Genomic DNA, 27567 nt, shown 5'->3' with positions numbered 1-27567 from the left:
CACCTGGGACTTCAACCGGAGGTGTGTTAGCACACAAGGTGGCATTAGACTAGTACAAGGTCTTGTCTCTAAAAAGAAGGTTAAATTTTTTAGGAATTTAGTTTTTGTATTTTTTAAATTTTAAAATTTAAGTCTAATTGTTAATTTTTTTATTAAATTCAAGTTAATTACAACATTTTTTTAATTACGTGATTACCATTTATTGTTTCAAAATATCACAACAACTAATTAAACCTAAAAGAAAATTAACACTATTAATATTGAACTTGAATTTTAGAATGTGAAAAGTAAAGAAGATAAATTTCTAGAAATACAAATATAGGGACTAAATTCTTAATTTTCAAAAAGTAAAACACTAAAATTACAACAAAGTAACAATAGTTGCCAAAAATACAAGCAATAAAAAAAGATTTTGTAATTAAAAGTAAAGTTCTGAAACCTGCTCATCGACTCCTCTGCTGCATCTTTTCTTTTTCTTTTCTTCTTTTCGGTTTCATCCTCAGCCCCTGCATCGATTGCACCGTCAACAACAGCAATAGCCCCAATAGCCTCCTCATTCTCTTTGTTGTTGTTGCTCTTCTTCTTTTCAATTGCACCATAACAACAGCAATAGCCTCAATAGCATCTACATTCTCAATACACATATTTTTACCCTAAAAGAAATATGGAAAAGAAAAGAATGCTTGAGGAGTATGATGTTAAAGAAGTATTACAAAATTAAAATAATATATTTGGTACAGTAGTAGCGAAGTTTTTAAACTCCACAAATAGGGTTAAATTTATAAGACTAAAAAAAGTAGGCTATTAGCGTACCAAAAACCTCATAATAATATTTTAAATACTAATAAATTTAATTATTTAAGTTGAGTGATTTGAAATTAACATTAAGTTAAGAAAAGAAATGTATCTACTTATTGGATTACTAGCAAGATATCAAAATCTTGCTGCCTAATACCAATCATGACAAAGGTAGGTTTGTCCGTCTTCACCCATACCATAGGTGATAATGTGAATTAAATCCATGTAGTGGCAGGTTGATTGTATATGATTCTTGGACCAAATCATACTTTCAATTAAATGGCCCTTCTAAGATGTAATGAGGCCCAAAATTATTTCCTGTTGAAGCCCACTTTTGACACTATATTATTAACGACGCCCATCTCTTGTAGCCTGTAGGGTTCTTCTTCTTCTTCTTTCAGTAAGATTCTCTCTATACTGCTGGTGTTGCAGGAAAATCCAATCCAGAGATTCGTTACCGATGGTGGGAGTTTTTGAAGTAGGAGCTGTTCCATTTAATCCCGACGGTTGGGGTCCACCCGAATCAACCACCGCTACCCCACCAAGCACGACCACCACACTCCCTCCCCATGTCCCTTACGCCACCTTCTCCCGTTCCGAGAGGCTCGGCCGAATCGCTGACTTCACCCGTTCTTTCTCCTCTTCGAACGCCAACGCATCTAATCGTCCTTCCTCCGGGAAAGCCGGCTCAGCCGATTCCCCCTTCGATTTCTCTCTCGACCTCGACGCCTTCCCTCTCGCTAACCCCGACGATGGTTCCGCCTTCCGTTTAGTCGACACGAAGCCTACTCCTCGTCCTAAATTTGGCCCTAAATGGCGTTTTAATCAACACCGACCTCAACTCCCCCAACGACGCGATGAAGAAGTCGAGGCCCGGAAAAGAGAGGCCGAGAAAGAGCGAGCCCGTCGCGACCGTCTTTATAATCTCAACCGGTCCAATCAGAACCAGCAACGTCGTGAAGCTGCCATCTTCAAATCCTCCGTTGATATCCAACCTGAATGGAACATGCTCGAACAAATTCCCTTCTCAACATTCACCAAATTATCCTTCTCCGTCTCCGACCCCGAAGATTTACTTCTCTGTGGCGCTTTGGAGTATTACGATAGGTCCTTTGATCGAATCACCCCGAAGAACGAACGGAGACTCGAGAGGTTCAAAAACAGAAACTTCTTTAAAGTCACCACAACCGACGATCCGGTCATCCGAAGATTGGCCAATGAGGATAAAGCAACTGTTTTTGCGACTGATACGATTCTGGCAACTTTAATGTGTGCCCCCAGGTCTGTTTATTCCTGGGATATTGTTGTTCAACGTGTTGGGAATAAACTGTTCTTCGATAAAAGAGATGGGTCGCAATTAGATTTATTGTCCGTCCACGAGACCTCTCAGGAGCCATTACCTGAAGCTAAAGATGATATTAACTCTGCTTATTCGTTGAGTGTGGAAGCGGCTTATATAAATCAGAATTTTTCACAGCAGGTTCTGGTTAGGGATGGGAATAAGGTGAGTTTTGATGAGCCAAATCCGTTCGCCAATGAAGGTGATGAGGTTGCTTCTGTGGCATATAGGTATAGAAGGTGGAAGCTTGATGGTGATATGTATTTAGTCGCAAGGTGTGAGGTTCAGAGTGTTGTTGAGGTTAACAACAAAAATTCCTTCGTTACTTTGAATGCACTTAACGAGTTTGATCCCAAGTATTCCGGTGTTGATTGGAGGCAGAAGTTGGAGACCCAAAGGGGTGCAGTTTTGGCTACTGAGTTGAAAAATAATGCAAATAAGTTGGCTAAATGGACTGCTCAAGCGATTTTAGCCAGTGCTGATTTGATGAAATTGGGATATGTGACAAGAGTGCATCCTAGGGATCATTTTAACCATGTGATATTAGGTGTTGTTGGGTATAAACCAAGAGATTTTGCTTCCCAAATTAATCTGAATACTTCGAATATGTGGGGGATCGTCAAGTCTATTGTAGACTTGTGTATGAAGTTGAATGAAGGGAAATATGTGCTTGTGAAGGATCCATCTAAGCCTCAAGTTAGGATTTATGAGGTTCCAGCTGATGCTTTTGAGAATGATTATGTTGAGGAACCATTGCCAGAAGAAGAACAGGTTCAGCCACCAAGTGAGGATGCTGAAGGTGTGGAGGCTAATGAGACTACAACTGACGATAAAGAGATTGAGGCACAAACTTAGTGGTAATGGTTCTTTCTTTGAGCTATATTCCTAATATTTTGAAATGCATTATGTTATGCCGATTAATCTTGTTCTTATCTTCATAGTTGCTATGCTTCGTTTTGATCCATTTCTTTGTTTATGTTCTGACATGTTAATATCTACCAAAGTTTACCGTCGAATTGATCAAATATTGTCTTATGAATTCTCCACAAGCATTTATAATTTCTTTTTCGTTCTTCGGGATAATTAACATAAGATCGTAGTTAGGCAGATTCTGTGAATGAGTACTTTGATTTATCTTTCTATTATAATCTGCCTGAATGATTCTAATGCTGTTGATAAATGGAGAAAAGTAAGGAGGTAATTGTCTAGCTATAGAAAATCTTCCCCTTCCCCCCCCCCCCCGGCCAACTTTTGTCTTTTCAGTTTAATTCATCTGGGATGATATGGTTAGGCTTTAAAGTGGAAGATTGATTGGTTTATATGCTTAGATTTTCTGGTTGGCTGAAAATGACATTGTTAGTTGTATGGCATGCAATTTGTGTAGAAGAATTATATGTGTTCCTTTATTGACTGGAGCCGTCATTAACTTGTTTTCATTCATTGAAAGGGATTCTTTACCTTGATTGCATGCTATGTTGGACCGTGTCTGATGTTTCAATAATGATTGTTACAGCTTATTGGTGAGTGCATATCCAAATTCTGGTTATTGAAGGAGAATCAGGGATCAGGAGATGCTGCTGTGTCAAAAACCAGATTTGAATATCAAAGATTAGTCCACAAAATATTTATCTTATTATCTTTTATCCGCAAGCTGCTTTAGCAATATACGTGGGAGCGATTTTGTAAGAGCGTTTATAACTTTTGCCTTTTGAAACTAAGCCTAATAATGCGTGTTGAGGCAATATTAAGTTTTTTTGCTGCTTCAGAAACTCTTTCATCTTGAGTTATTGCTTGAAATATTCATCATTACAGTTGGTAATAAATGAGACAGTTTTGGTCTCCCTGTAATCCCACTTATTTTTCAGTATTTTTTGGTACTATTTTTTGATATTCTTTACTATATATTATATGGGCTTGATATTCTTTACTATATATTATATGGGCTTAAGTGTTTGGTGAGACTAGTGTGCCACTGGATTGATTAGTCAATTCAGGAAAAGTAGTCCTTTCAAGCCCATTTGGGAAGCCTTCTTCTCCTTCTAGAATTGCTGCCTAATACCTTCTCCACAGACATTGTACTATATGGATTTACCTCTTTGCATAGAAATTGGATGAAACAACACTAAGCTGTATAATAATTACATCATCGAATTATTCTAGTCTAACAACTAAAGATTTAGCCTTTTGGCATTAAACGTTAAAATTTTTAAATTAAAAAAAAAATGTATTCAGTTGATATCAACATTATTGTCAGTGTAGGAGTGTGTTTATTCTTTTATTCTCTTATTTCAAAATTGGGAAAGGATTATTTGGAATATATTGCAAGTATGAAAGCCTTAAGTCCAACCGTAACAGGGTGGGTGGAAGAAAAAAGAAAGGGAGAGAGGCCGTGGCGATGTTGGTAGAAAATTTTTAGAATGATTGGATGTGCAAAATATTATTATCATGGCCCGAAGCAGAGCGTGCTTGTAATCATGATGATCTTTGATCTTTTCCGGTTGATGCAACAAGTCATTGAGAAAAATAAGATGACAGTGTCCCTCTCAGTTACAAAAGCCTTTTACCACGGCCGGAAGTAACTTTTAGATACGCAATAATGAACTTAAAATTTAGCTAATATTGTTGGTGATGAGATCGGATGCTCGTTGTTTCCAGTCAGACAAGCATTTGAAGTGTCCGATCACCATTTCTCATTGGAGACTATCGTAATACGTATACGAATACCCAATACTTACCCGCTCACCAGTTATTGTATCATGGAACACAATAATCAATTTATCATGATACGTATGAAATACGAAATTATATTTTGTAATTTATAAATTAAAATTAGCGTATGAACACAAGATAATCAATTTAGTTCCATCAAAATGTTTCGTTTCTAATAGTAATTCAAAGCAACAAATTTTAAGTTTCGTTCCAATGTAAATTTCAATCGGTATTAGTTTTACCGGTCGATTTTGTCTGTATCGATTGAAATACGATGTATTGACCGAAACAAGAAGATATTACACATACTATTATTAATTAATTTCAAGTCTTACGTTTTAATTATCTATTGTATGTTATATTTGAATACACATATTTTAATTATTTATTGTATGTTATATGGGTGTGATAGGTAAATTAATTTATTTTAAATTTATTGAATGATGAATTGTATTTGTGTAGTTTATTGAAGAATATTTTATATTTGAGATTTATATACTTTGATGTTTATAAATATTTTTATAAATAACGATACCATTATATATGGACACTAGTTTAAAAAATCCACCGACACAATATCAGCTAAGTTGCATGAACCGAAGCTTGGAAGCGTAGGCCAGTGGCTTTTATTCAATGGGAATCATTGCAGACAAAAACTGGAAACAGACTACTCAGTGCTCACCCGGCCCACAACCTTTCTAATCGTTAATGCCGATTAAGGATGTAACATTAGCTTGACAACCAGATTTCATCAAATCTGGGTAATTAAAAGGAGACGACTTGATGATCACCTTTGAATGCTTTACATTCAATTTTTCCATACAGTGGGGTTGAGTTTATCCTTGCACCATTACAATAATATGCATGTTTTGAGTTATCATTCCGATGGTCATCTGACCCCTCTTTATTAGTCATACTCATTTCAACTTGATAACAGGTTTACAGTAAAAAAATAGAAATAACAGGATCCCCACCCAGAAAGATGATTACAACCAATCAATTAGATAAAGTATAGGGTGATAAAATAACAAACCAAAATCCATAGGCTCCAAGTTGTGGGTAGAAAATTAATTTAGAGGTTTCTGGGCCTTGGCAAATTGAAGATTAGGCCTATTAGGGTCAATTTTTGGAAGAAGAACGCGTAATTAGCCATGTTACCTCGGGTTTCAAAGTTTTAACTACAGATAATATATTTGTATGTAATCATTTCGGGATTAATTTTGATTACGACATTGTAATGTATTTGATAATATGGAGGAGCGTCACCAAGTACGTATTAAATTAATTGAAAATTCTGAATCTCTTTTAAAAAAGAAACAAAAACAACACCCATTTGGGGGAACAAGGACCACTAGGAAAGGCACACTTTGATTAATTAATTTCCAGTCTTTCGAAATGCTGTAAATCACCACGTCTATTTTTATCGTCACAAACTGTTTATTGACATTCATAATCATTTTACCTTTAACTTTATTTTCATCACCTTCTCCCCAACTCTATGGTTGTTGCCCAAAAGATTAAATTTATCATTCTAAAAATCCATATTTAATTAAACAGTTTTGAAATCAGTGCTCCTTGGAAACTTATTAGATTTGGTTGCATGGGCAAAATTCCTTTAGTCGTTTACCATGTTTTAAGCTCAAAATCTCCCTCTGTCTTGCATTGCATGTGAAGAAGCTGACTTAGCCATTAGATTAGACTGCAACATTAAATTTAGACTCTGTGTATCGGAAAAACAATTCCAATTTGGTTTTCGCATTTAAAGTTACGAGCCCTTTGTTTCCGAAGACCAGAGTAATCTAGTCATTTCCAGATTCCATTTTCTGAATATGCTATGGTAGCCTACGAACCCCTACCCCACCCCTTAATTATACAACAAAATTTTCATCAATAAAAACCGCAGAGAATCACGGCCTTAAACCCCTATAAATTCACTCCCAATGCCACCCCGACTTCACCATCTTCTTTCTTTGTCTCTAAACATTACCAAAATATGGGGTTTGCTGTAGTAGTACTAGTAGTTAAAGCTGTTTTGCTTGTACAGCTTTCACTGTTGTTACTGAGCACCTTCACTGTCTCTGCTCCCATTTGGCCTCAGGCTTCTCCTCCTCATTACCATGCTGTTTCACCTGTAGTCCCGCCTAGTCACCCACCAACCCACCACCATCACCACCACCCTCACCCTCACCCTCACCCCCATCCTCATCCACCCACTAAGCCCCCAACCCCCACTCCTCCTCCAGTTCATCCACCACCCAAGGCGCCAGTGCAACCACCAACCAAGCCCCCAACTTCTGCTCCACCCAAGCCACCAGTTCAACCTCCAACTAAGCCACCAACCAAACCTCCAACTCAACCCCCGCCTAAACCACCAACTCAGCCCCCGACTAAGCCACCAACCAAGCCTCCAACTCAGCCCCCGACCAAGCCACCAACACACCCACCATCTCATCCTCCGGCCAAGCCACCTACATCGAGTCATGTGGCAGTGCAGGGCGTTGTTTATTGCAAGTCATGCAAGTACGCCGGAGTCGACACCCTTTTGGGAGCTAAACCAATTCCTCGTCAGTTCAAAACCTATTCTTGAATCTTATTCGCTAAACTAGAACTTTAACTGCAATGCTTAATGTTGTACCCGATCTTTTCATCAATTTGCATTGAGAACCATTAGCAATAGCTGCATGTACATCTTTGTCTAAATGCTTATTAGAATCAATGCATGCATATATAAAATATTGCTTTAACATATAGATGCCATCATGATTTTCTGATGTGACTTGGCATTTTGTCTGAACGGAGACACGCATTTTAATTTTGAGTGAGACAAAAGCTTTCATGTCGCCTGCAACTTCCAGGTGTGAGTAAACATCACGAGCTTGGAGTTTTATGGGTTAAAGCAGCAGCGGCAAATTTACTCTATACCTTTATTTCTCACATTTCTAGGTGTATGTCACAGCAAATTACTGGCATGCATTGATATGGTAGCCTTGGTAGTTGGTTTTTGCCCACTGCAGGTGTAAGTACTGAGTGAAGTGAGCACTTTGGGATTGTTTTTTGGCAGGTGCCACCGTAAGGCTAACATGCAAAGACGCTAAAAACGAATTAACGGTCCAGTTCAAGACTGACAAGAATGGTTATTTCTTCCTGCAAGCACCAATTACCATCTACAATTTTGATCTCCACAATTGCAGCGTCTCCCTCGTATCTTCACCATTGAAAGCATGCAGCAAGCCATCTAATCTAAACGGTGGATTGAAGGGCGCCCCCTTGAAGCCTGAGAAACCATCTACTTCAAAGAAGCTCCCATATGTTCTCTACAGCGTTGGGCCCTTCGCTTTCGAACCCACATGTCACAAGAACTAGAGTAGAAATCGATAATCCCACTGTTGAGCTCCTACTCTTTTTACCAATTTTCTTTTATGTGCTTAAACTACTACGTACAAGTCTCTTAGCTTATTGTGATGGCATCTTGTTCGGTGTGTTAAGCTTTGGGTTGCAATAAGTTATTGTAATGTATGGAAATAGATTAGTGATGAATAATCAATAATTATCGGGTGTCTTATTTCCAGCAACGAGGCGAAGCTTTTCTACCTAATTATTCTTGACGTGCCATGAAAATGGGATCGAATATAGATAATCTCGATTGAGTAGGGTAATTAAACATGAATGGATTGCTAATATATTCTTTTACTAGCATAAAAAGAAATGAAAGTCTTTGATTTTCATGTAGGCCATTTCTAATTGATTGGTAATTATGGATTTTGGATTTATGGTTATAGATGACAGAAATGTAGGAGGTTGCAAAATAAACCACAAAAGGAGTTGCCATAATTTCTAGCACGCAAAATGTGAGAATGAGGTGGCCGGTGGGTCATTTGTCTTTACGTGAAACAGCATCGACACACTTATTTCCTTCACCAAACACATGCAATGTTTTTCCTTTTGAATACCTTTTTTCGTGAAGCAAACAATAGCAATGTCGTCCTGCAATCAGAATTTGAAATGATAAAAAATCTAATTCTATTTCATGTTGAGTTATATGGTTTCTGTTCGCGGTAGAAGTCATCATGGACTATGAGATTGAGACAACAGCCTTCTGCCCCTTATGCAGTTGCCAGGGTTTCCAATAGTGGGGCCATCAATGTACAGTTGATATAACAACCTACAACTTTAGGATGGGCATTGAATCAGTGACGAACTTGCATGGGAACGTTATGGTTGGATATATATATATATATATATATAGGTTAGCTCCAACTCCGATGGACTCAGATAAAAATGGAGGTCTGACCCTGCTAAGAGGAGAGTCTTGGGTCGGGGTCTGGTTCAAAATTCTAGTTAAAGAAGTAAACTGGGTTTAATTTTGTAATTAGATATGGAAATTAGGCCTGGATCCACATATTTCTTCAAATTGGGCTTATGAGAATACTTGAAGAATACGTCCAATGTCACACTTTTGGATTCAAAATCACTCATCTCATCTCTTAAGCCGTAAGAAAGGGTGCACACGCAGTGCAGCTGTTAAGTCAAGCCATTGTTTTTCTGCTTCATTTATTAAACATGTCAATTTTGTTGAATTCACTCCACTCACCTCAATAGCATCAATAACAATTAAATTACTACTTAAACGTAATTAAATATTGGTTTCACAGTAACCAACATAATGAATTCATCTTATTAATAAAATTAAAATTCCGTTATTATACAAGCAAACCTCGTTATCATTCACGATGATGAATGGCTCTACAGTTTCAGACTTTTAGTACAATAGCAATTTCCTTTTTAACTTAATTATATATATATATATATAATATTAATTAGATTTTGTTAAAGGCTATTAATAATGCTTGGGCACATGAATGTTAACTACCACCAACTAGTTAAATCAGATATTGAGAGTGTTTTTTAGTTCATTTGGGCATAAATGGAGAATTGGGTACTTAAACAAAAAATGTTGGGAATTTTTTTTACTCTTGATTGGGAATGAGATATATGAAATGACATGCTTGCTCAAAAATTACTCCCTTTGCCACATGCTCTCAAACCCAATAAAGGTGCCAAGATGTCAGTAGCCTTCATTCTATCGTTTTCACTTTCACCTCCATTTTCAATGTCTAAAGTAATTTAATAAATATTCACTAATTAATTTCCATAATGGATGTGGTAATAGTATTTTATTTCAATAATTTCACCCAATAAAGACTAAAGTATTATAAACAAATAATTATTTAACAATAAAACGTGTCATGCTCTTATTTGTCATTTTACGCATATTAGCTACCGGCTAAGTTTTACCAAACATTTTTAAATAAACAGTTGATCAACACTTCATTTATTATCCAAATCCGTCAAAACCGAATAAAACCATATTTATGAAAAATTTTTAAAAATAACAGGGAGGTGGCCAATCCATTTCAGCTTTTCTATTAAAAATGATTTAATAGTATGGTCAAGATCCTATAAACTCTAAAATTTTATGTTCAACTTTTGTTCGGGTCTTTTTCTAAATTTATTTTAATTAAATTATGATGATTAATTGTATTGAAAAGGTTGCAATTAGCGCCATTAGAAAAACTAATTTCTATGGTCAAACAAACCTCTATTTTTGTTATATTTGCTACCATCCCACCATAGTATACTCAATTAGAAGCCTTCATTTTTAGTACTTCAATTATCATCGTATATGTATTTTGTCCGTAGTGATTGATCTGCTTAACCCTAACTCAACTATTATTCTATGTTTAAGAGAAATAGAAAAGGAAAACTTCAACTTCTAATTGATGTTTCAACTTAAATAATTTTCCACCAATCGTCAAAAAATTTATATTAATATTTTTTCATATAAAACTTGATTCATAAGAATCAGCCTTGTATTTAAAATTTCATATATATCATCGTTTAAAGTAATATTTAAAATTTTTTTATGTTAATCACTATTGTAACAGCTCGATTTTTCAATGGTGTCAGAAATAGTGGTTCGAGGCCACTAAATCTAGCGACTAAGTTCCTAAATATTATTATTTAATATTTACGAGTCAAATGTGATTTTAAAAAGGTTTTAAAATTGGTAATTTGTGTTTTATAATGATTTATTAGGTCAAGTGGCTTTAGAAAGTGAGGTATCGGGACTTCGTTTCTATAAACTGAGTTGTAAATATTTTATAAATATTTACAGAGTGTCATTAAGGTAGTATTAAAGTTTCGTCAAAAATTTTAACGTTTCGATAGTTAATTAATTAAAAGGACTAAATTGAAAATAGTGTAAAACTTGCTAATTTTAATATTTAAGTGACTAAATGGCTTGATTAATAATTAAAGAAGGACCTAAATAATAATTGTACCTAAATTTAATGGATGAGGCGGCATAATAAGAGAAAATAATAAAATAAGGCCATTCAATGGCAAAATTATAAATTTGATGAAATCAAAATAAAACAAATTAGATTTGGATAGTTTTCTAGGCATTTCTTCTTCACTTTTGGTTCAAAACAGACATAGGAGAAATTTTAAGTTGGTTATTCAATTTTTGCTTCATGTGAGTTTAATTCTTATCCCTTTCTTGTAATTTTTATGTTTTTGAGATTGTTACAATTAGGTCCAACTAAACCTTACCTTAGTTTTTTTATTTTATTAAAATTTTGAAAGTTTCCATTGATGAATATTAAATTTTTTGATTAATAACATGGATTTAGAGCTTTGATTATGTTGTATGATGATTTTATAAAGTGATTTTGTTAAATATTGGTTTTAGGATTAAATTGTGAAAAGGTTAAAATTTTAGGGTTTGATAGAGAATTTTGGATTATTAGGGCTGTATAATGGCTTAGAATATTTGGATAAATTATTTATTAATAAAATTTAGTTAATTTGATAGATTAATTAATTAAAGGATTAAATTACAAAAATTGTAAAAGTTTAGGTAATTGTGTAAATTCAAAAAATAAAAAGGTATTAATTGTGAAATGAATTGGAAATGAAATATATGCTAATGAATGAGTAATTTTATATTTTAGATCAAGATCCCGTAGATACTCGTGAAAAAGGAAAAATAGTAGAATAGCCTGAACTTTTGCAATTACTACAATTCAGTCCAAGTAAGTTCGTACGGTTAAAATTTTATATTTGTATAAATTTGATGAACGATATTATGCATTTATTCTATTTTTGGAAATGATTCATTGTTGGAATTATAATATTAAATTGAATATTCGGTTTGAATGAAACGTGATATTTGAATACATTATATTTTGGCGTGTGATGGTATTGGAAGGAGACAACAACATTTTTTCCAAAGTAAACCGAGGTTCAACATTTGTTGCGAACTCTTGTATTTTACTTTCTGTTTAGCTTTTACGAGCTTCTGTTCAACTCTTATGAACTTCTGTTTAGCTTTTACGAGCTTCTATTTAGCTCTTATGAGCTTCTATTCAGCTTTTGAGCTTCTGTTGGCGTATTCAAGAGGACCAGCTCTTATGAGCTTCTGTTGACGATTTACTCTTATCCATAAGTCTTTCTTCGAATAGAAAATTCCAATAAAATGATTTATTTATTGAATTTGAAAGACATGTTATGTATTTTTGTATTGATTTGAATACGGAGGTATTTATCAATTGAGTTGTGAATGACAGAGAGTTGACATGAATGATTTTATTTATTTGATTTGTTATAGTAGGTTCGGTAAGATTTATGTTTAACCCGACGAACTTACTAAGCTTTATTAAGCTTATAAGTGTTGTTTAATGTCTTTGTAGATTTTCAGAAAGTTGGACGATCGGATCAACACTCAAGTCACACTATCTAGCTTATCTCCTTAGTTTTTGAAACATTAAATATGTAACACCCCTAACCCTTATCTGTCGTCAAAACATGGTTACAAAGCATTACCAGACTTTACAGATCAAATACGAATATTTCATATCATTTAACATGCATATCATAAACTAATCATAATCACTCAAATTATCCCTTATATGAGCCCTAGAGGCCCAAAATATGCATTAGAAATAAATCGAGACTAAATCGAAAACTAAAATTTTTTTTCAGAAAATATAAAAAATTTTCAATGGAGCAGGGGACACACGCTCGTGTGGCCAAGCCGTGTGCCTCACACGGTCAAGAGACACGCTCGTGTCTCAGGCCGTGTGGATATTTGAACTAGAGGCACACGGCTGTGTCCCAGCCCGTGTCCAAATTAGGGTGCTTACTGACTTAGGTCACACTGCCAAGCCACAAGCTCGTGTGCTAGGCCGTGTGAGACACACGGCCAAACCACACGCCTGTGTGACAGGTCGTGTGAACAATTTTGAGTATACTGACTTGCAAAATTTCTAAGTTACATGGGACACACGGCCCTGTCACTTGGCCGTGTGTCACACACGGCTGAGACACATACCCGTGTCTCTGCTCGTGTGGACGAAAATAGGTCATTTCAAGGCCACATTTCTTACCCATTTTAGTATCAACCTATACACAACATTTAAACACATCAATGAACCACAACAAGACAATCATAACAAGCCAAAATCATGTTTTAAACATTGTATATCACCATATATACCCAATTATTCAAACTTACCTATTTACTTCATCCAAAAACTCCACCTAAGTTCACCATAATTGAAATATACACAAACACATATATCATTCACACCAACATCATCAATATATGTCATATCCAACCTAAATATATATATACAAAATTACAATTACTAACATTTACACAGGACAAACTTTGATTAGATCCACACAAACCCTATCCATGCCATATAAACCATAGTGTACGTTTCAAAAACTACCGGAATAAGCTAGATAGTGTGACTTGATGTGTTGATCTAATCTTCCGACCTCACGAAAATCTACAAAGACATTAAACAACACATGTAAGCTTAATGAAGCTTAGTAAGTTCGTTGGGTTAAACATAAATCTTACCGAAACTACTATAACTCATCAATTAAATAAAATTCATTCAATGTAAACTCCCTGCCAATCACAACTTCAATCGATGAATACACTTATTTCAGATCAAAATCAACAACAAACAGTATGTCTTTCAATTTCAATTACATAAGTCACTTACCAAATCTTCCCAAATCGCAGAACGAATTACGGATAAGAGTACATCATTTTTAGAAGCCCAAAGGCTGAACAGAAGCTCATGTGAGCTAAACAGAAACCAATAAGGGTTGAACTGAAGCTCGTAAGAGCTGAACGGAAACTCACGAGGGTTAAACAGAAGCTCAAAATAGCTGAATGGAAACTCATATGAGTTGAACAGAAGCTCATGAGAGCTAAACAGAAAGTAAACACAAAAGTTTGCAATAAATGCTGAACCTCGGTTTACTTGGGTAATTTTTCGTCATTTTCCTCCAATGTCGTTAATTCATCAAATGTCGAATGTACTCAAATCTCACATTCCATTTAATCCGAATATTCAATTCAAATTTATAACTTTAACAATATTTTATTTTCAACAATAGAATAAATACATAATACCATCCATCAATTCAATATAAATATTAAAGTTTAACCGTATAAACTTACTTGGGTTAAATTGTTATATTTGTAAGTTCAAGGACTATTTCGCTAACTTCCTTTTCACGAGTATCTACAGGATCTTGATTTAAAATATAAAATTACTCATTCATTAGGATATATTTCAGTTCTAATTCATTTCACAATTAATACTCTTTAATTTTTAAATTTACACAATTACCCCAAACTTTCAAAACTTTTTCAATTTAGTCTTTAACTAATTAATCTTATCAAATAAACTAATTTTTATCAATTAATAATTTATCTAAATATTCTAGGCTATCATACAACCCTTGATAAAATAGAAATTTAATAACAAACCCTAATTCTTTAATTTTTCACAATTTGATCCTAAAATCAATATTTAACAAAATTACCTTATAAAATCATCATACAACAAAATTAAAGCTCTAAATCCATGTTATTCATCAAAAAATCTAATACTTATCAATGAAAACTTTCAAAATTTTCAATAAAATCAAAACTAAGGTAATATTAAGTTGGACTTAATTGTAAAAGTCTCAAAAACATAAAATTACAAGAAAAGAGTAAGAATTAGACTCACATGGAGCTAAAATATGAAAACCAGATTTACGAGCTCTTCAATGGTGTTTTTGGACTGAAAATTGAAGAAGAAATGTCTAGAAAATCTTTCAATTAGCCATTTTTTATTTTTAATTTTAACTAAATTACCATTTTGCCCTTAATTCATTTTATTTTATTTTCTTCTCTGCTTATGCCGCTTCATGCCTTTAATTTAGGCTTAATTGCTCCTTAAGTCCTCCCTTATTTACCATTTAAGCCAATTAATCACTATTTCTTATAATTCACAAATTTTGCACATTTTCAATTTAGTCATTTTAATTAATTAACTACCAAAACAATAAAATTTTTTAACGAAACTTTAATACTACCTTAATGACACTCCGTAAATATTTATAAAAATATTTACGGCTCAGTTTATAAAATCGAGGTCTCAATACCTCATTTTCTAAACCACTTGACCTTACAAATTCTTATAAAACACAAATTACTAATTCAAAAATATTTCTAAAATCACATTTGACTCGTAAATATTAAATAATAATATTTACGAGCTTACTCGTCGAATTTAGTGGCATCAAACCACTGTTTTCGACACCACTGAAAATCAGATTATTATAAAATACAGTTTATATGGCATGTATAGACTTTTTTCTGATTTTGGTCAAAATTTAGTTTATGTAAATATTATGAATAATATTTTGTTTATATAACCAACATGCACATTGATATGAAATTAATGTATGAGTGTGATGTTAGTATAAGTGATATATGTATGTATATAATTGAGTTATAGTGAACTTTGGTAACTTAGATAAAATAGATAGGTAAGTTTGGATATTGGTGGATATATTTTTAAATTGTCATTAGAGGAACCTATGGGTATATTGGATATATGTGATAAAAATACATGTTTAAGACTTGATTTTAGCTTGTGTTGAATGCCTTGTCATGGCTTGTTGATGTGTAAATTGTTGAGGCTAGGTTGGTATTAATTTGGGTGAGAAATGTGGCTTTAAAAATGTCCTATTTTCATCCACACGGGTAAAGATACAGGCATGTGTCACACACGGCTAGGTGACACGGCCGTATGTCCCTTGTATCTTTTACGAATGCAAATCAGTATGCTTACACGGCTTAGCACATGGGCATGTGACTTGGCTGTGTGACCCAAGTCAGAGAGTTACACGGGTTAGGACATGGGCTGGGCACGGCTGTGTGACCCTTGCAGTGTTTAAAATTTTAAATATTTCTAAAAAAATTTATGAGTTTCTGATTTAATCCCGACTTTGATTGGCTTGATTAGGAATATTGATATGTAATGAAATGTCTAAATTTCCATCTGATTGATCCATAAATCCCGGTAATTCTCTGTAACTCTTCAGCTTTTCTAGGACAGGACAGTTGCTTGCCAGATTTACAAAAATGAGAAATAGATCCACTCCTCATCTTTTCGATGTAGCTTAGGATAGTGGCAATAAGTGTCAACCTGACTGCATGCATATCTGAGTTGTGTTGGGATTAGATGTGTTGAAGTCTGCTCCAGCTCCTTCTGGATCACATTTCTCTTTTTTAATTTCAAGGTGGTTCCGTTGGTTTTATTATTAACCAATAATAAAAACAAAAGTAATGGAGGGAGGTTAAATCCATATTTATCAAACGCCAATAGTCTCCATCTCCCTTAATTCATGGAAGCTTGTCCTTTTTATGACGTACGTGAATTTACATTTCATTAATTCAAAGAATATCAGCTATTTCAAATTAATGCTTCATTCAAGGAGAAAATATATGAAAATTAGGAAACTCCAATCCAAAGAAAATACTTGTCTGAAATTGTGGAAAACTTTTCCAACCCAATGTGGGACCAAATATCAGGATAAAATATGACTGGGTGTGCCAGTGGGGACATCAACCCAAAGACGGATCCCACTCACAAATCAACAAATCACCGCTAATCAACCATTTATTAATCTAATAATTTTATTATTGAAATAGCATCATATTTTTTATACCTTCAACTTTATAAAAAATATTATTTTACTCATTTATTTTATTTTTTATTTTTTTAATCTTTAAATTTACGCTTTTATCAAATCATTCCGAAATAAATAAAAAAATTAGAATTTTTTTAACTTTGTTGATATTGTATACACATAAATTGTTAGGGTAAAATACCAAAAAAAGCCACTTTTTTTTTTAAATTTATCGAAATGAGCCCAGTATTTTATTATTTATCGGAATGGGTCATTTTCCCCCAAATCGCGTCCACGTCAGCACGAAGTCAGGGGTCGTGCCAACAAATCGCGTCCACATCGGTAGCGCTTTCGACGTGGCAACAAATAGCTTTACGTGGACGCTATTTGTTGCCACGTCAGCAAAACACACTGACGTGGACGCGATTTGCTGGCACGACCCCTGACTTCGTGCTGACGTGGACACAATTTGGGGGAAAATTGCTCATTCCGGTAAATAATAAAATATCGGGCCCATTTCAGTAAATTTAAAAAAAAAGTGGCTTTTTTGGTATTTTGCTCGAATTGTCACATAAATAACATATAAATATTTCATTAATTTTTAAATTTTTAAAAATATTTTTTTTATAATTTATAATTTTTAAAATAGTTTATATTTTTTATTTTTAAATTTTAATTAGATGTTGGCGTATTCAACATCAGCAAATTAAAAAAATAGTTTTTCTTTTATTTTGAGGTAATTTGACAAAAAATACAAAATTTTAAGCCTAATAAAACGAAAAACTAAATAAATGAATAAAATATTTTTTATAAAATTAAAAGGTCAAATAAATCATTATGCTTATAAAATTAATTATTAAGTTTTACATCTTTACCCGTTTTCTTAGATCATGGTATCTCCTCATCTTATGAAGTTAATGTTTCCTTTAATAGATAGCTTTTTTTAAATATCAAAAATATCAAATACATTGAAAATTATTTCATTCATGGTTTAAAGTCAAATAATGTTCTACCCAAAAAAAATGTAAATAATTTGTAAAGAATAATCATTTTGAGATTTATAATTGTTCCGATAATAATATTATCTTCAATATTTGAACACGAATTCTTTCACTAGAAATGCAATATGTCTTACCATTACACCCAACACTTTTTGATAAAATATCTTTAAAATAGTTATCAATATAATAAATGTAAATAAGTACTTACCATTACTACTCTCATTCGATAGAATTTTTCTCTCTTGTTCTGTAATAGCAAGATGTGTTGGTTTTCCTATTTCTAGATTTTCCATTGTGTGATCGACATCTTTGTTGTTCATCGCATCACCCCTACTCTCATCGAGACTCCCTACTCGGCTTTTCCTTTCCTTGTTTCGTTTTTGAAGTTGGGCTTTAGCTATTCGTCTATTTTTTTGCTTCCAACCTTGTGGTGTACATCTTGTGAACCTTGAAAGCTCTCTTGCTCTATTACTTTCTCCGATGAAGGTTCGACAACTCCTCCCTAATGGAATCTTCTCTCTCAAGGCGAATAAGGGATGTAGTTGTGGTTGGGGTGGCTGAACTTTTTCATTGATGACTTATGTTATAACAGTTTAATTTTTAGTGGTATTAGAAAAAGAGGTTTCAATACTCTATTTCCGTAAATCGGTATGTAAATATTAAATATAAATATTTACGAAGTTGGTATAAAAGAATATTAAAGTTTGGTCCTTCAATTTTATTTATTAATTGTTTAATTTAGGTACAATTACTAAGTTGTAAAAGTTTTATCGCTATAGACTTTTAATTGACCAAATACTTAGAGACTTAAATTGTAATTAACCAAATGTCAAAATGAAAATTAAATCATTTTATATTACATGTTAGTGGATGTTGATGGCTTAAACATTAAACATTTGATTAGTAAGTTAATTAGTATGATTAATTAAAATTTAATCAGGGTGTAAAAACCACGTTTCGGTGGAATGAAAGAGAATAATTTCTCTTCTTCTTCCACCATCAAACCGACCACCATTGAAGGAAATAAGAAAAGCTTTCTAGGGTTCAAGCTTTCAACAATAAATCATCGAGATCAATTAAGTTTTTTCCTTGTAATTTTTATATTTTTGAGATTATAGGAGCTTGATTTAACTTACCCATGTATCAATTTGTAAAACTGTTAAAATTTTTTAAAGTTGTCATTGTTGATTTCTTAAAGAAATTGGTGTTAAAATAAGACATTTTAAGCTTTGATGTGAAAAAGGACTAGATTGTAATGTTTAAATTGTTAGTTTTGTACACGAGGACTAAAATGTATAAATTGTAAAATTGATGTGAAATTTCAATAATAACAAACAATAAAAGGTCTATAATTAATGTAATTAAGGTTGGTTTCAAATCAAAACTAAAATTTGAAAGTTACGAGTATTTCAGTTTTAGAGACTAAATTTAATCAAATGTAAAACTTTTGGGTATAAAAACAAAATTGTATAGGTTCATAAATATAATGACATAACATGAAAATGTTTGGATTGATGAATTGTTTAAAATAATTGTATAGATTAATAATTGGGTCAAACAAAAATTAATTGAGGAAAAGCTGAAATTGTCGATTAGTCACTGGAGGTTCAACTTGTTTGTTGTTTTGACCAAGTACGTTCATATGGTAATTATTTATCTTGATTCTTGTGTATTTGGTTTATAATTATATGTAGTTGGTTGTGAATTGGTTCAAAATGTGAGATTTGGACTAAATTCTGAAGAAATTTTAATTTGTGTAATAGATGCCTGTTTGAACTTAGTAAATATTAGGATACGATTAGCATGTCAATAGGGTTTTGTGTGCGCTGGTACCGGATTGATTACAAATGTTGTCGAGATCCAGTATTTGTTGTGGACTTAAAGATACATGTGATATAGGTTTAGCTCGGATGAATAACCTGACATTTATATATGTTCAGCTTGGACAATGAATCAAATGCATATACTAAATTGTTAATGTTTAAAATTGCAAAAGAGAGAGAGAGAGAAAGAGAACAAAATTGCAATAAAAAAACATATAAAGTTATTAAATATTAAATTAAAAATAAAGTAAATGATTTTTAAAAGTAGAAAGCATTCTGCTTATAAATGTTTTTAAGTGAGGCCAAATTAAGCAAATATAATTTGTTAATACTATAATTTTGGATTTTTAAATATTATTTTGATACAATGTTTAAAATTATTTATAATTTTTCGCAACCCTTAAATAAAAGGATAAACGTGCTTTAGCAAGCTTGAAATCATGACCTCCTATACTAGCAATAATATTAATACCAATCAATTAAGACTCAATCGATGGATTCTTTTAATATTAATTTAAAAGTTTTTTGTTAACCCATTGGCATTTTCAAGATTAACTAAAAGGAACTTTTAAGTATTGTCATTAGAGAGGGATTAAAGTGATAATCATCATGTATTGCTTAGACAAACTTTAATTATATTGTTACTTTTATGGGAGTATAACACTATTATCATATTGTCAATAATTTCTTGATTTGATGGGAAGAACATTATGTGGTAAGTACGAGAATTTAACTTCAATTTCAAATAACTCCGTTTCATTCTCTCAATTATACAAAATGAAACAATTATTATATAAAGTAACCTTTAAAAATAATTTAAAGTACTGATCAACGATTTAACATAATATTTTTAATTAATTACATTTTCCTTTAAAAGAATAAATTTATATTACAACATTCCAAATAAAATAAGATGAGCAATGCAAAGAATGAGAGAAGTAGTAAATGTAAACGTGTTGATATATCATATGATTTTCTTACCTTACCAAACCATACATAGTCAGACAGGGTTTGTGTAAGTCAATGTTTCATAAAACTTTTATTGAAACCCTATTCTGGTCCCACCTCCTTTCGTCTCAAATTCCACACATCACCAATCGCTCTTTACCATTTGTCCTTTGCTCTCCTTCCGATCTACACTCTCGCTTTTACCGCGTGTGTTCAGCTCCCTCTAATAATTTACAAGCAATATCAAAGGCAACGCATAACTACTGCTTAAAACATTAGCAATTAATTACTTTAACTCTGTGCTACATAAATTTAAGGAATAAGTAAATTATTTTGTACTGATTATGACATACAGACTTAAAAATTCAGTTCTTACTAAAATTATTATTTCAGTGAGATCTCAAATCTCAAACCCTATGAGCAGGGCGAATCCAAAGAGTAGGCCCTCCACCCTCGTCCTCTTCAATAAAGGGTACATCCCATTTTTAGATATTTGACCTCCAACCATTTATATTCTTTATCTTCACCCTTAACTAAATTTTATTGGTTTTGCGGAGTGACAATATTGAGAGATATATTGCACACGGATAAGGATAAAGTCATAATTTCTTTTAAAGAGGACAAGATTGAATTATAAAATTTTGAGAAATTCAAATGTAATTTTACCATGTTGGAACTGTTATTGGTCCATAGGAAGGCCTCCCATGTTCTCACATGCCCACATTTTGTTGCCCACCACTTTCTCACATTTGTATGTGTGGTAGTGGTTATTTATGGGGAACCACCACTATAAATACTAACTAGCATACGGTTCTCGAAAAATCAAGAACAAAAAGATACCATCTAGTGAGGTTTTAGAGTGCTTAGAAGACTTTGGTAGTTTTTAGGTTTTCGTACAACTAAATTTAACGTGCTTATCGGTGATTTGACATGCTTGACAGCGGTGTTACAACATTTGAAGTTTGGCATCTTGTTCAAGTAATGGCTGGAGGTATTTATGTTTAATCTTTTATGCTATTTTATTTTATAAATTGTTATTTATGATGCATTAAATTTTAATTTATAATTTAATTAATTAATTATTAATGTTAACGTTTCTATTTTACTATCTATATATTCAAGATTCGTGTAGGTGGTTGTTACTGTGAACAATATTCAACCTGCATTCTCCAAATAAGTTAATTATGTATGAAGAAAGTAAACAACACTTTGTTTAAGTTTGTGGGCCAAGTCCATAGCTTGCACTTGGGGGTTGTCTCTTGGGTAACTTACCAATATGTATGGTCTCTTTAAAATTCATAATGAAATAAAGATATGGTCATAAATGAGAAAATGGGAGTACATACTCTTAAATGATTTCGTAGTCACTTAATTGCTTTGATTGCACAGAAGGGAATTAAATCTCTATCCATTTATTATAGTATTATTGGTAAAATAATAATAATAATCCATATTACTAGTGTTTAAAGAAACTCACTGAGTTATTATTTTAAAAAATAATGCATGGAAATGGTTTTTGTAGAGAGTAAAATAATTTTAAAATAATAAAAAGTAAATTGAAAAAATAAGTTTACAATGCAAGTATGTTTGAAGTATCCAAAAAGAAGAGAAGAGACTTTCCTCTGCCGAATTTTCTTCAAAATTAATTATAGAAGCGCGTGAGCAGTACAACCATTAATGAGGGTTTAGACAGAACTAAAAAGACACCTAAGTCCCCACCAAAACATTTCTTACCAAACTAAAATCCAAGTACCAAAAACTCTTCCTCTTCGCATCTAATCTCCTCACTCAGTCTCTCCTCTTTTTCTTCTCCCTTTCTCTTCTTCTTCTTCTTCTGGTCCTAAAATTCAAACGCCTCCAAAAAATCAAAATGGAAACCTCGCCGAGGCACACCACGAATCCCAATATCCTTGCATCTCCGAAAAGTCTCAGTCCCAACAGCAGCACCAGCAGCACAAGCAGCGGCAGCAACACGAACCCGCCACCGCCAACTCCACCGCCTCAACAGCCCAAACCAATCACCAGATCTGAATCCGCCAACCCCTACCCGACGACCTTCGTCCAAGCCGACACTTCTTCTTTCAAGCAAGTCGTCCAGATGCTCACCGGATCCTCCGAGACCGCCAAGCTCGCTTCTTCCACCAAACCCACTCCCTCCCCTCTCTCCGACTCAAACCCCAAAACCCATATCCCTCCGATCAAATCCATCCCCAAAAACAAGCAGAATTCTGGGTTTAGGCTTTACGAGCGAAGGAGCTCCCTCAAGAATCTCAAAATCAACCCCTTGAACCCGGCTTTTGGCTCCAACAATTCCGGGTTTTCGCCTCGTAAACCCGAAATACTCTCCCCTAGCATTCTCGACTTCCCTTCTCTGGCTCTTAGCCCGGTCACTCCTTTGATACCCGACCCCTTTGACCGTTCTGGATCCGGCAATTATACGAATTGTATAAATAATAATGCGAATCTAGACAAGGAAGCTGAAGAGAAGGCAATTAAAGAGAAGGGTTTTTATTTGCATCCATCACCGGCATCTACGCCGCGAGATTCGGAGCCTAGGCTTCTCCCTCTTTTTCCAGTTACTTCACCTCGAGTTTCAGGTTCTACTTCTTGAACCAAAAATAAAATGACTTTCTTTTTAGTTTTCGCTTCTTCTTTTTTTCTGACGCTTGTTATTGTAAGATTTTTACATATTATTGTTGGGGCTATGGGGATTGGGAATGGGAAAAAGAATGGGTGGAAACGAGACACGATTTGTAATGTTGGTTGTTTCATATTTCAAGAGGAATGAAGATAAAAACAAAGCTTTGCTTCAAATTGTAAAACTTTATGCTTTGTTGGACTTCAATTTTTCTTTCTTATGTTTGGATGCTAGGAAATTTCAAATTTGAGTAAAGAAAATAAGAAATTAAATGAAAATTTTAAAACTTTAGCAGTTCATATCTGGTGGACGATTGTCAACTGAACTGAAAGGGCGAATCAGTGGTTTCTAGTTTTTTTTTTTTCTTTATCTATCAGTAAATGCAAAAGATAAAAAAAATAAAAAGGGTGAGATCGAAGTCTTGGATCCGAATCAGTTCCTTTTGCTTTTAAGAAGTCTGCAGATGATGAACAGAGAGGCAATCAGAAGAAGAAAGAGAGAGAGAGAGACTTGGAATTGAAAAAAAGTTTTGTTTGTATCAAATCAAATAGCAAAAAAGCAGCTTTGAGGCTAGCTGTCATGGAAAGAGTAGATAAATGGGCAAGGAATCTTGACTCTATGTATTTGTCTTTTGCCTTTTGAGAGGGCAAAGCAATAGATGCTATGAGAGGCAGGCTTTTCTATGTGCTTTATTTTTTGATACATCTATTATTTCCTAGGCAACAAATTTTGATTTTTCTAGTCTGCTATATTTGACCTTGTGGGTAGATCCACCATAATGAGTCATTATGGGGGATATGAAATCTGTTCCATTCAATCTTTGCCCTTGATGCAAATTTTAATTCTGAATATTTAAAAGTTAGACTTATAGTGACTTGTGATTTTTGGTCATAAGGGGGTGTCAGTCGATGTATGTGGGTGGTGGGGTCTGGATTTTGTATAAGAAAAAGTAATAAATCTAGTGGCCTTGTTGACCAAATGGGTACCAATTTCAGCCACACAAGGGTATTTTATTAGGACAATGAACTGAAAGGACCCACATGGATAAGAAGAGGGTGCAAGGAAAGAGAAAGGTAGCAATGGCCCATTTTTATATATATTGTGTTTGGTTTGAGTTGCCTGGGTTAGAGGGTACTTTTAATATTGCAAGAAAACTTTGAATTGTTTTAAAAGCAATCATACAAAGGTAGTTCTTCTTTCTTTGAATCTTGCACTCAAGCATTAACTCCCTGCTTTTTTTGACTCAAAAGAGTCCCCAACTGTTGTAAATGGTGACATGAGAAAGTGCAGGTGGGAAAATAAGGGCCAGAAAACATGGTCTGGGGTCACTTGTGTTTTGTTTTGTTTTTGTCTTAGGGTTGTTTGTTTTATGTGGTGGGTCATTTAATTTGATTGGCAATTTTGAAACTTCCATGTGCACTGTTTTCAAACATCTTTTACCACTTTGTATCCGATCCAGCGGTTCCTCACCTCATCCCATTATCACTTCATCCAACTTACCATGAACTTGGTTCTCAACCATTTCTTTTTATTATTAAAAATAGGTTTTAATCTTCATGGAATTTGTCTCAAAAAAAGCACCATCCTCTCCCTCCCTCTAAAACAACACAAAATCCCTCGCTTCCTTTCTTGGTGGTTTTGTGTAGCGGCATCATGCTTTTGTGAGGTGGCTTTCCCATAACCTGTTGTCGACGTTCTGCTTCGGGTCATCCTACTAGCTCGTAAGGTTGCCCATTTAGGCAGGTGGTCCACACACCACTACGCTACTGCTTTAACCAATGGGTAAAACCTTTTCATATGCCTTTCTTCGCGCTGGATGGGTGAGTGTACTTTCTATTTGTTTTTACTAGGTGAGAGTACTCCCTGCAAATAGGTTATCAGTTTTATTAAAATAGAGTTAACATTTATTGTTATGATATGAAAATCATTTTCTTGGTTTATAGTTCAACTAGAAATAAAATGTTTCATGGGCAAAATCATAAAAAGAACTTTCAAAATATAATAACTTTTTAAACAATAAATGTTGATTTTGTTGAAATGTAACCTTGCTTGATTCTTTTGAATATTGTAGACATAAAATCGAAAATCGATGCATTTAATAGTAAGGGACTAATTTGATCCATTCTTAATAATAGAGGGATTGGCATTCACCATTTTTTACCATTTGTAGCTGTAATAAGTAGAGAGGAACAGTTGTAATGGATGAAATTTAATTTCTATTAACATAAAAAACATAATTATTTTAAATTGGGTCACTTGGGTTGTAAATCGAGCTAAAGTTTTACATGATGTTTGGTTTTGTGGTGTTCTTGTTTACGAGCTAATCATTTTTGTCACTTGTACAAATATAATAATTTTTGAAGAAATTTATTTTTTACTAGATTTTAGTCCTAAATTGAAATTGAAATGATTTAATTTTTGTATCATGACAAATTATTATTGGTATTGTACAACTATTTTGATCCAAAATTAGAAGTAAATGGATTAAAAAAAGGAGGATAGATTGAAACAGTTGTTACGGGAATGACGTTTGAAACCTGAAAGATAGATAGAATTTGATGAAATGCTCTTTATTCCTCACGACAAGATTACGTAAGACTTGACTATCCAGGACTAGGTCAGCGTTTTATCATTATTCATTTTAGTGATTCCTTACTGTTTTAGAAATAGACTATATTTATTTTGATATTCATTTTTTTAAGAATAAATTTTATTTATTTTTAAATAAGTTTTTAATGGAAATTTGCTTAAGTTTTTCCCCTTAAAAAGAAAAAACAAACATGTGTTGCATAACTTTTTTCTAGAATTCATTTTAGTCATTAGGTTCAAACTCCACTTTTATCTCAAGAGAAATCCAGTGATAAGGTGACTAACAATTTAAGAAGTCTAGTTGCCTAATCACTAAGTATTACATTACGACATATCATCATCAAAGGTTAATTTCGCTAAATTACACTTAGGAGGACTAAATTAAATAACAGGGAAAAGGGCACAAATATCAATTCAATGGGGCAAAGTGGTTGATTGATATTCATGTTGCTAATTAATTCTTGGATTAGGGATCTAAATTGCTCAAACTTCTAATAGGTTCAATTTTATCTTTCGATCACCATTTTACTCAATTAGACGATTTAGTTTGGTTTATCTCTTGACTTCGTTAAACTAAATTGGGACAATTGAATTGGTTATTTAAATATTCACCTAGAGGCATCAATTCTAGGTTCTGTAGTCTATTCGAATTAGTTTAATTTTTACGATTTAGTCCATTACTCAAAAACTAACCATGCAATATTTCAATCAACCAAACATCATAAGATTTGGTGCACATTCATCATCAGCACACAAATATTAGCCAAGTTCATGCCTAAATGATTCATCAAAGAAAACGTAAAAAAAGTAAAGTTGAGAAGTTCTTAGGGATTCTTGAAGGAGTCTTTGTCGAAAATGATGAAAGCAGAGCCAAAGATGAGATTTTTACACTTTTAAAAGTTCACAAAGAGAAAATCTATTGGATACTTTAAAGAGAAATTAAAATAATAAGAACAAGTTTTGTATCTAATTGTAAGAAAGTTTAAGCTACAATAGAAATGAAGAAACTAACAACTACTAACTAACTAAGTTATGAAAGAAAAAACTAAAAACCTAAAAATGGTAAAAGGAATAAAAGAGAGAACGAAAAAGATGATAAGTGAGGCTCAATTTGTGTTTGGCATAAGGATGTCTTTAATACAACCAATTATTCAACTCTAATATTTGACAAAAATACCCTTGAAGAGCATGAGTTGACTTGAGTTGATGTTGGATACATAATTGCCCTTGCAGTATTTTTCATCCCGTCAGACTTCAGTGTTGTGACACTCAAGCTTTGGTGTTGTGACATTCTTGACAGTAAACAAAAATATTGGCTTAGGGGTTCTTGACCTCACCACACAACCTAGTTGGTGTCGCGACATCCTCGACAGTGGCCCTTTTCTCCTACACACACTTGAATCAACCAATAGATTCTCAATGGCATAGTTTTGCCAATTTGGGTCTCAGAAGGGTTGAAATGAAAGAAAAACTATCACTGATACTAAAAACTAATCAACAAACAACATTGAAAAGATTCGTAAATTGTTTGAGAACAATCTTATCAAGTGTTTGAGAGAGCCTAATTTGACACATCAAGTTACGTTAAATCAGCAGGTGACCAAATCAGGAACAAATACAGATATTAGTGCCTAAAATGAAAATTTCTAAAGTTGGGTGAACAAAATAGGAACA

The 27567-nt window shown here is 33.4% G+C and overlaps 3 protein-coding genes across 3 annotated transcripts; all 3 read left to right on the top strand.

The window, feature by feature from the left end:
• The first annotated feature begins 1170 nt into the window (after positions 1–1170).
• On the top strand, positions 1171–3977 carry LOC105768869 (eukaryotic translation initiation factor 3 subunit D). The gene is made up of 2 exons (XM_012589103.2): positions 1171–2994; positions 3651–3977. Exon 1 carries the CDS (start codon positions 1259–1261, stop codon positions 2990–2992), a length of 1734 nt encoding a protein of 577 aa, XP_012444557.1. The 5' UTR covers positions 1171–1258; the 3' UTR covers positions 2993–2994; positions 3651–3977.
• A 2806-nt stretch (positions 3978–6783) lies between these two features.
• LOC105768870 (non-classical arabinogalactan protein 31) lies at positions 6784–8418 on the top strand. Its single transcript, XM_012589104.1, has 2 exons — positions 6784–7410; positions 7908–8418. The coding sequence occupies exons 1-2, from the start codon at positions 6840–6842 to the stop codon at positions 8207–8209; spliced, it is 873 nt and encodes a 290-aa protein (XP_012444558.1). The 5' UTR covers positions 6784–6839; the 3' UTR covers positions 8210–8418.
• Positions 8419–22378: 13960 nt separating this feature from the next.
• LOC105769972 (VQ motif-containing protein 4) lies at positions 22379–23480 on the top strand. The gene has a single exon (XM_052631335.1). The coding sequence runs from the start codon at positions 22537–22539 to the stop codon at positions 23275–23277; it is 741 nt and encodes a 246-aa protein (XP_052487295.1). The 5' UTR covers positions 22379–22536; the 3' UTR covers positions 23278–23480.
• The last annotated feature ends 4087 nt before the right edge of the window (positions 23481–27567 follow it).

The sequence above is a fragment of the Gossypium raimondii genome, chromosome 5, assembly GCF_025698545.1.
Source record: "Gossypium raimondii isolate GPD5lz chromosome 5, ASM2569854v1, whole genome shotgun sequence".
Taxonomy (NCBI): Eukaryota; Viridiplantae; Streptophyta; class Magnoliopsida; order Malvales; family Malvaceae; genus Gossypium; species Gossypium raimondii.
Note: the sequence above shows the minus strand (reverse complement) of the source record. Positions and strands in the feature narration are given on the sequence as shown.

Coding starts and splice junctions, on each gene's coding strand:
- LOC105768869 (XM_012589103.2), top strand. CDS start 1,259: ATGGTGGGAGTTTTTGAAGTAGGAGCTGTTCCATTTAATCCCGACGGT.
- LOC105768870 (XM_012589104.1), top strand. CDS start 6,840: ATGGGGTTTGCTGTAGTAGTACTAGTAGTTAAAGCTGTTTTGCTTGTA. Junction 7,411..7,907: donor GGGAGCTAAACCAATTCCTC/GTCAGTTCAAAA, acceptor GTTTTTTGGCAG/GTGCCACCGTAAGGCTAACA.
- LOC105769972 (XM_052631335.1), top strand. CDS start 22,537: ATGGAAACCTCGCCGAGGCACACCACGAATCCCAATATCCTTGCATCT.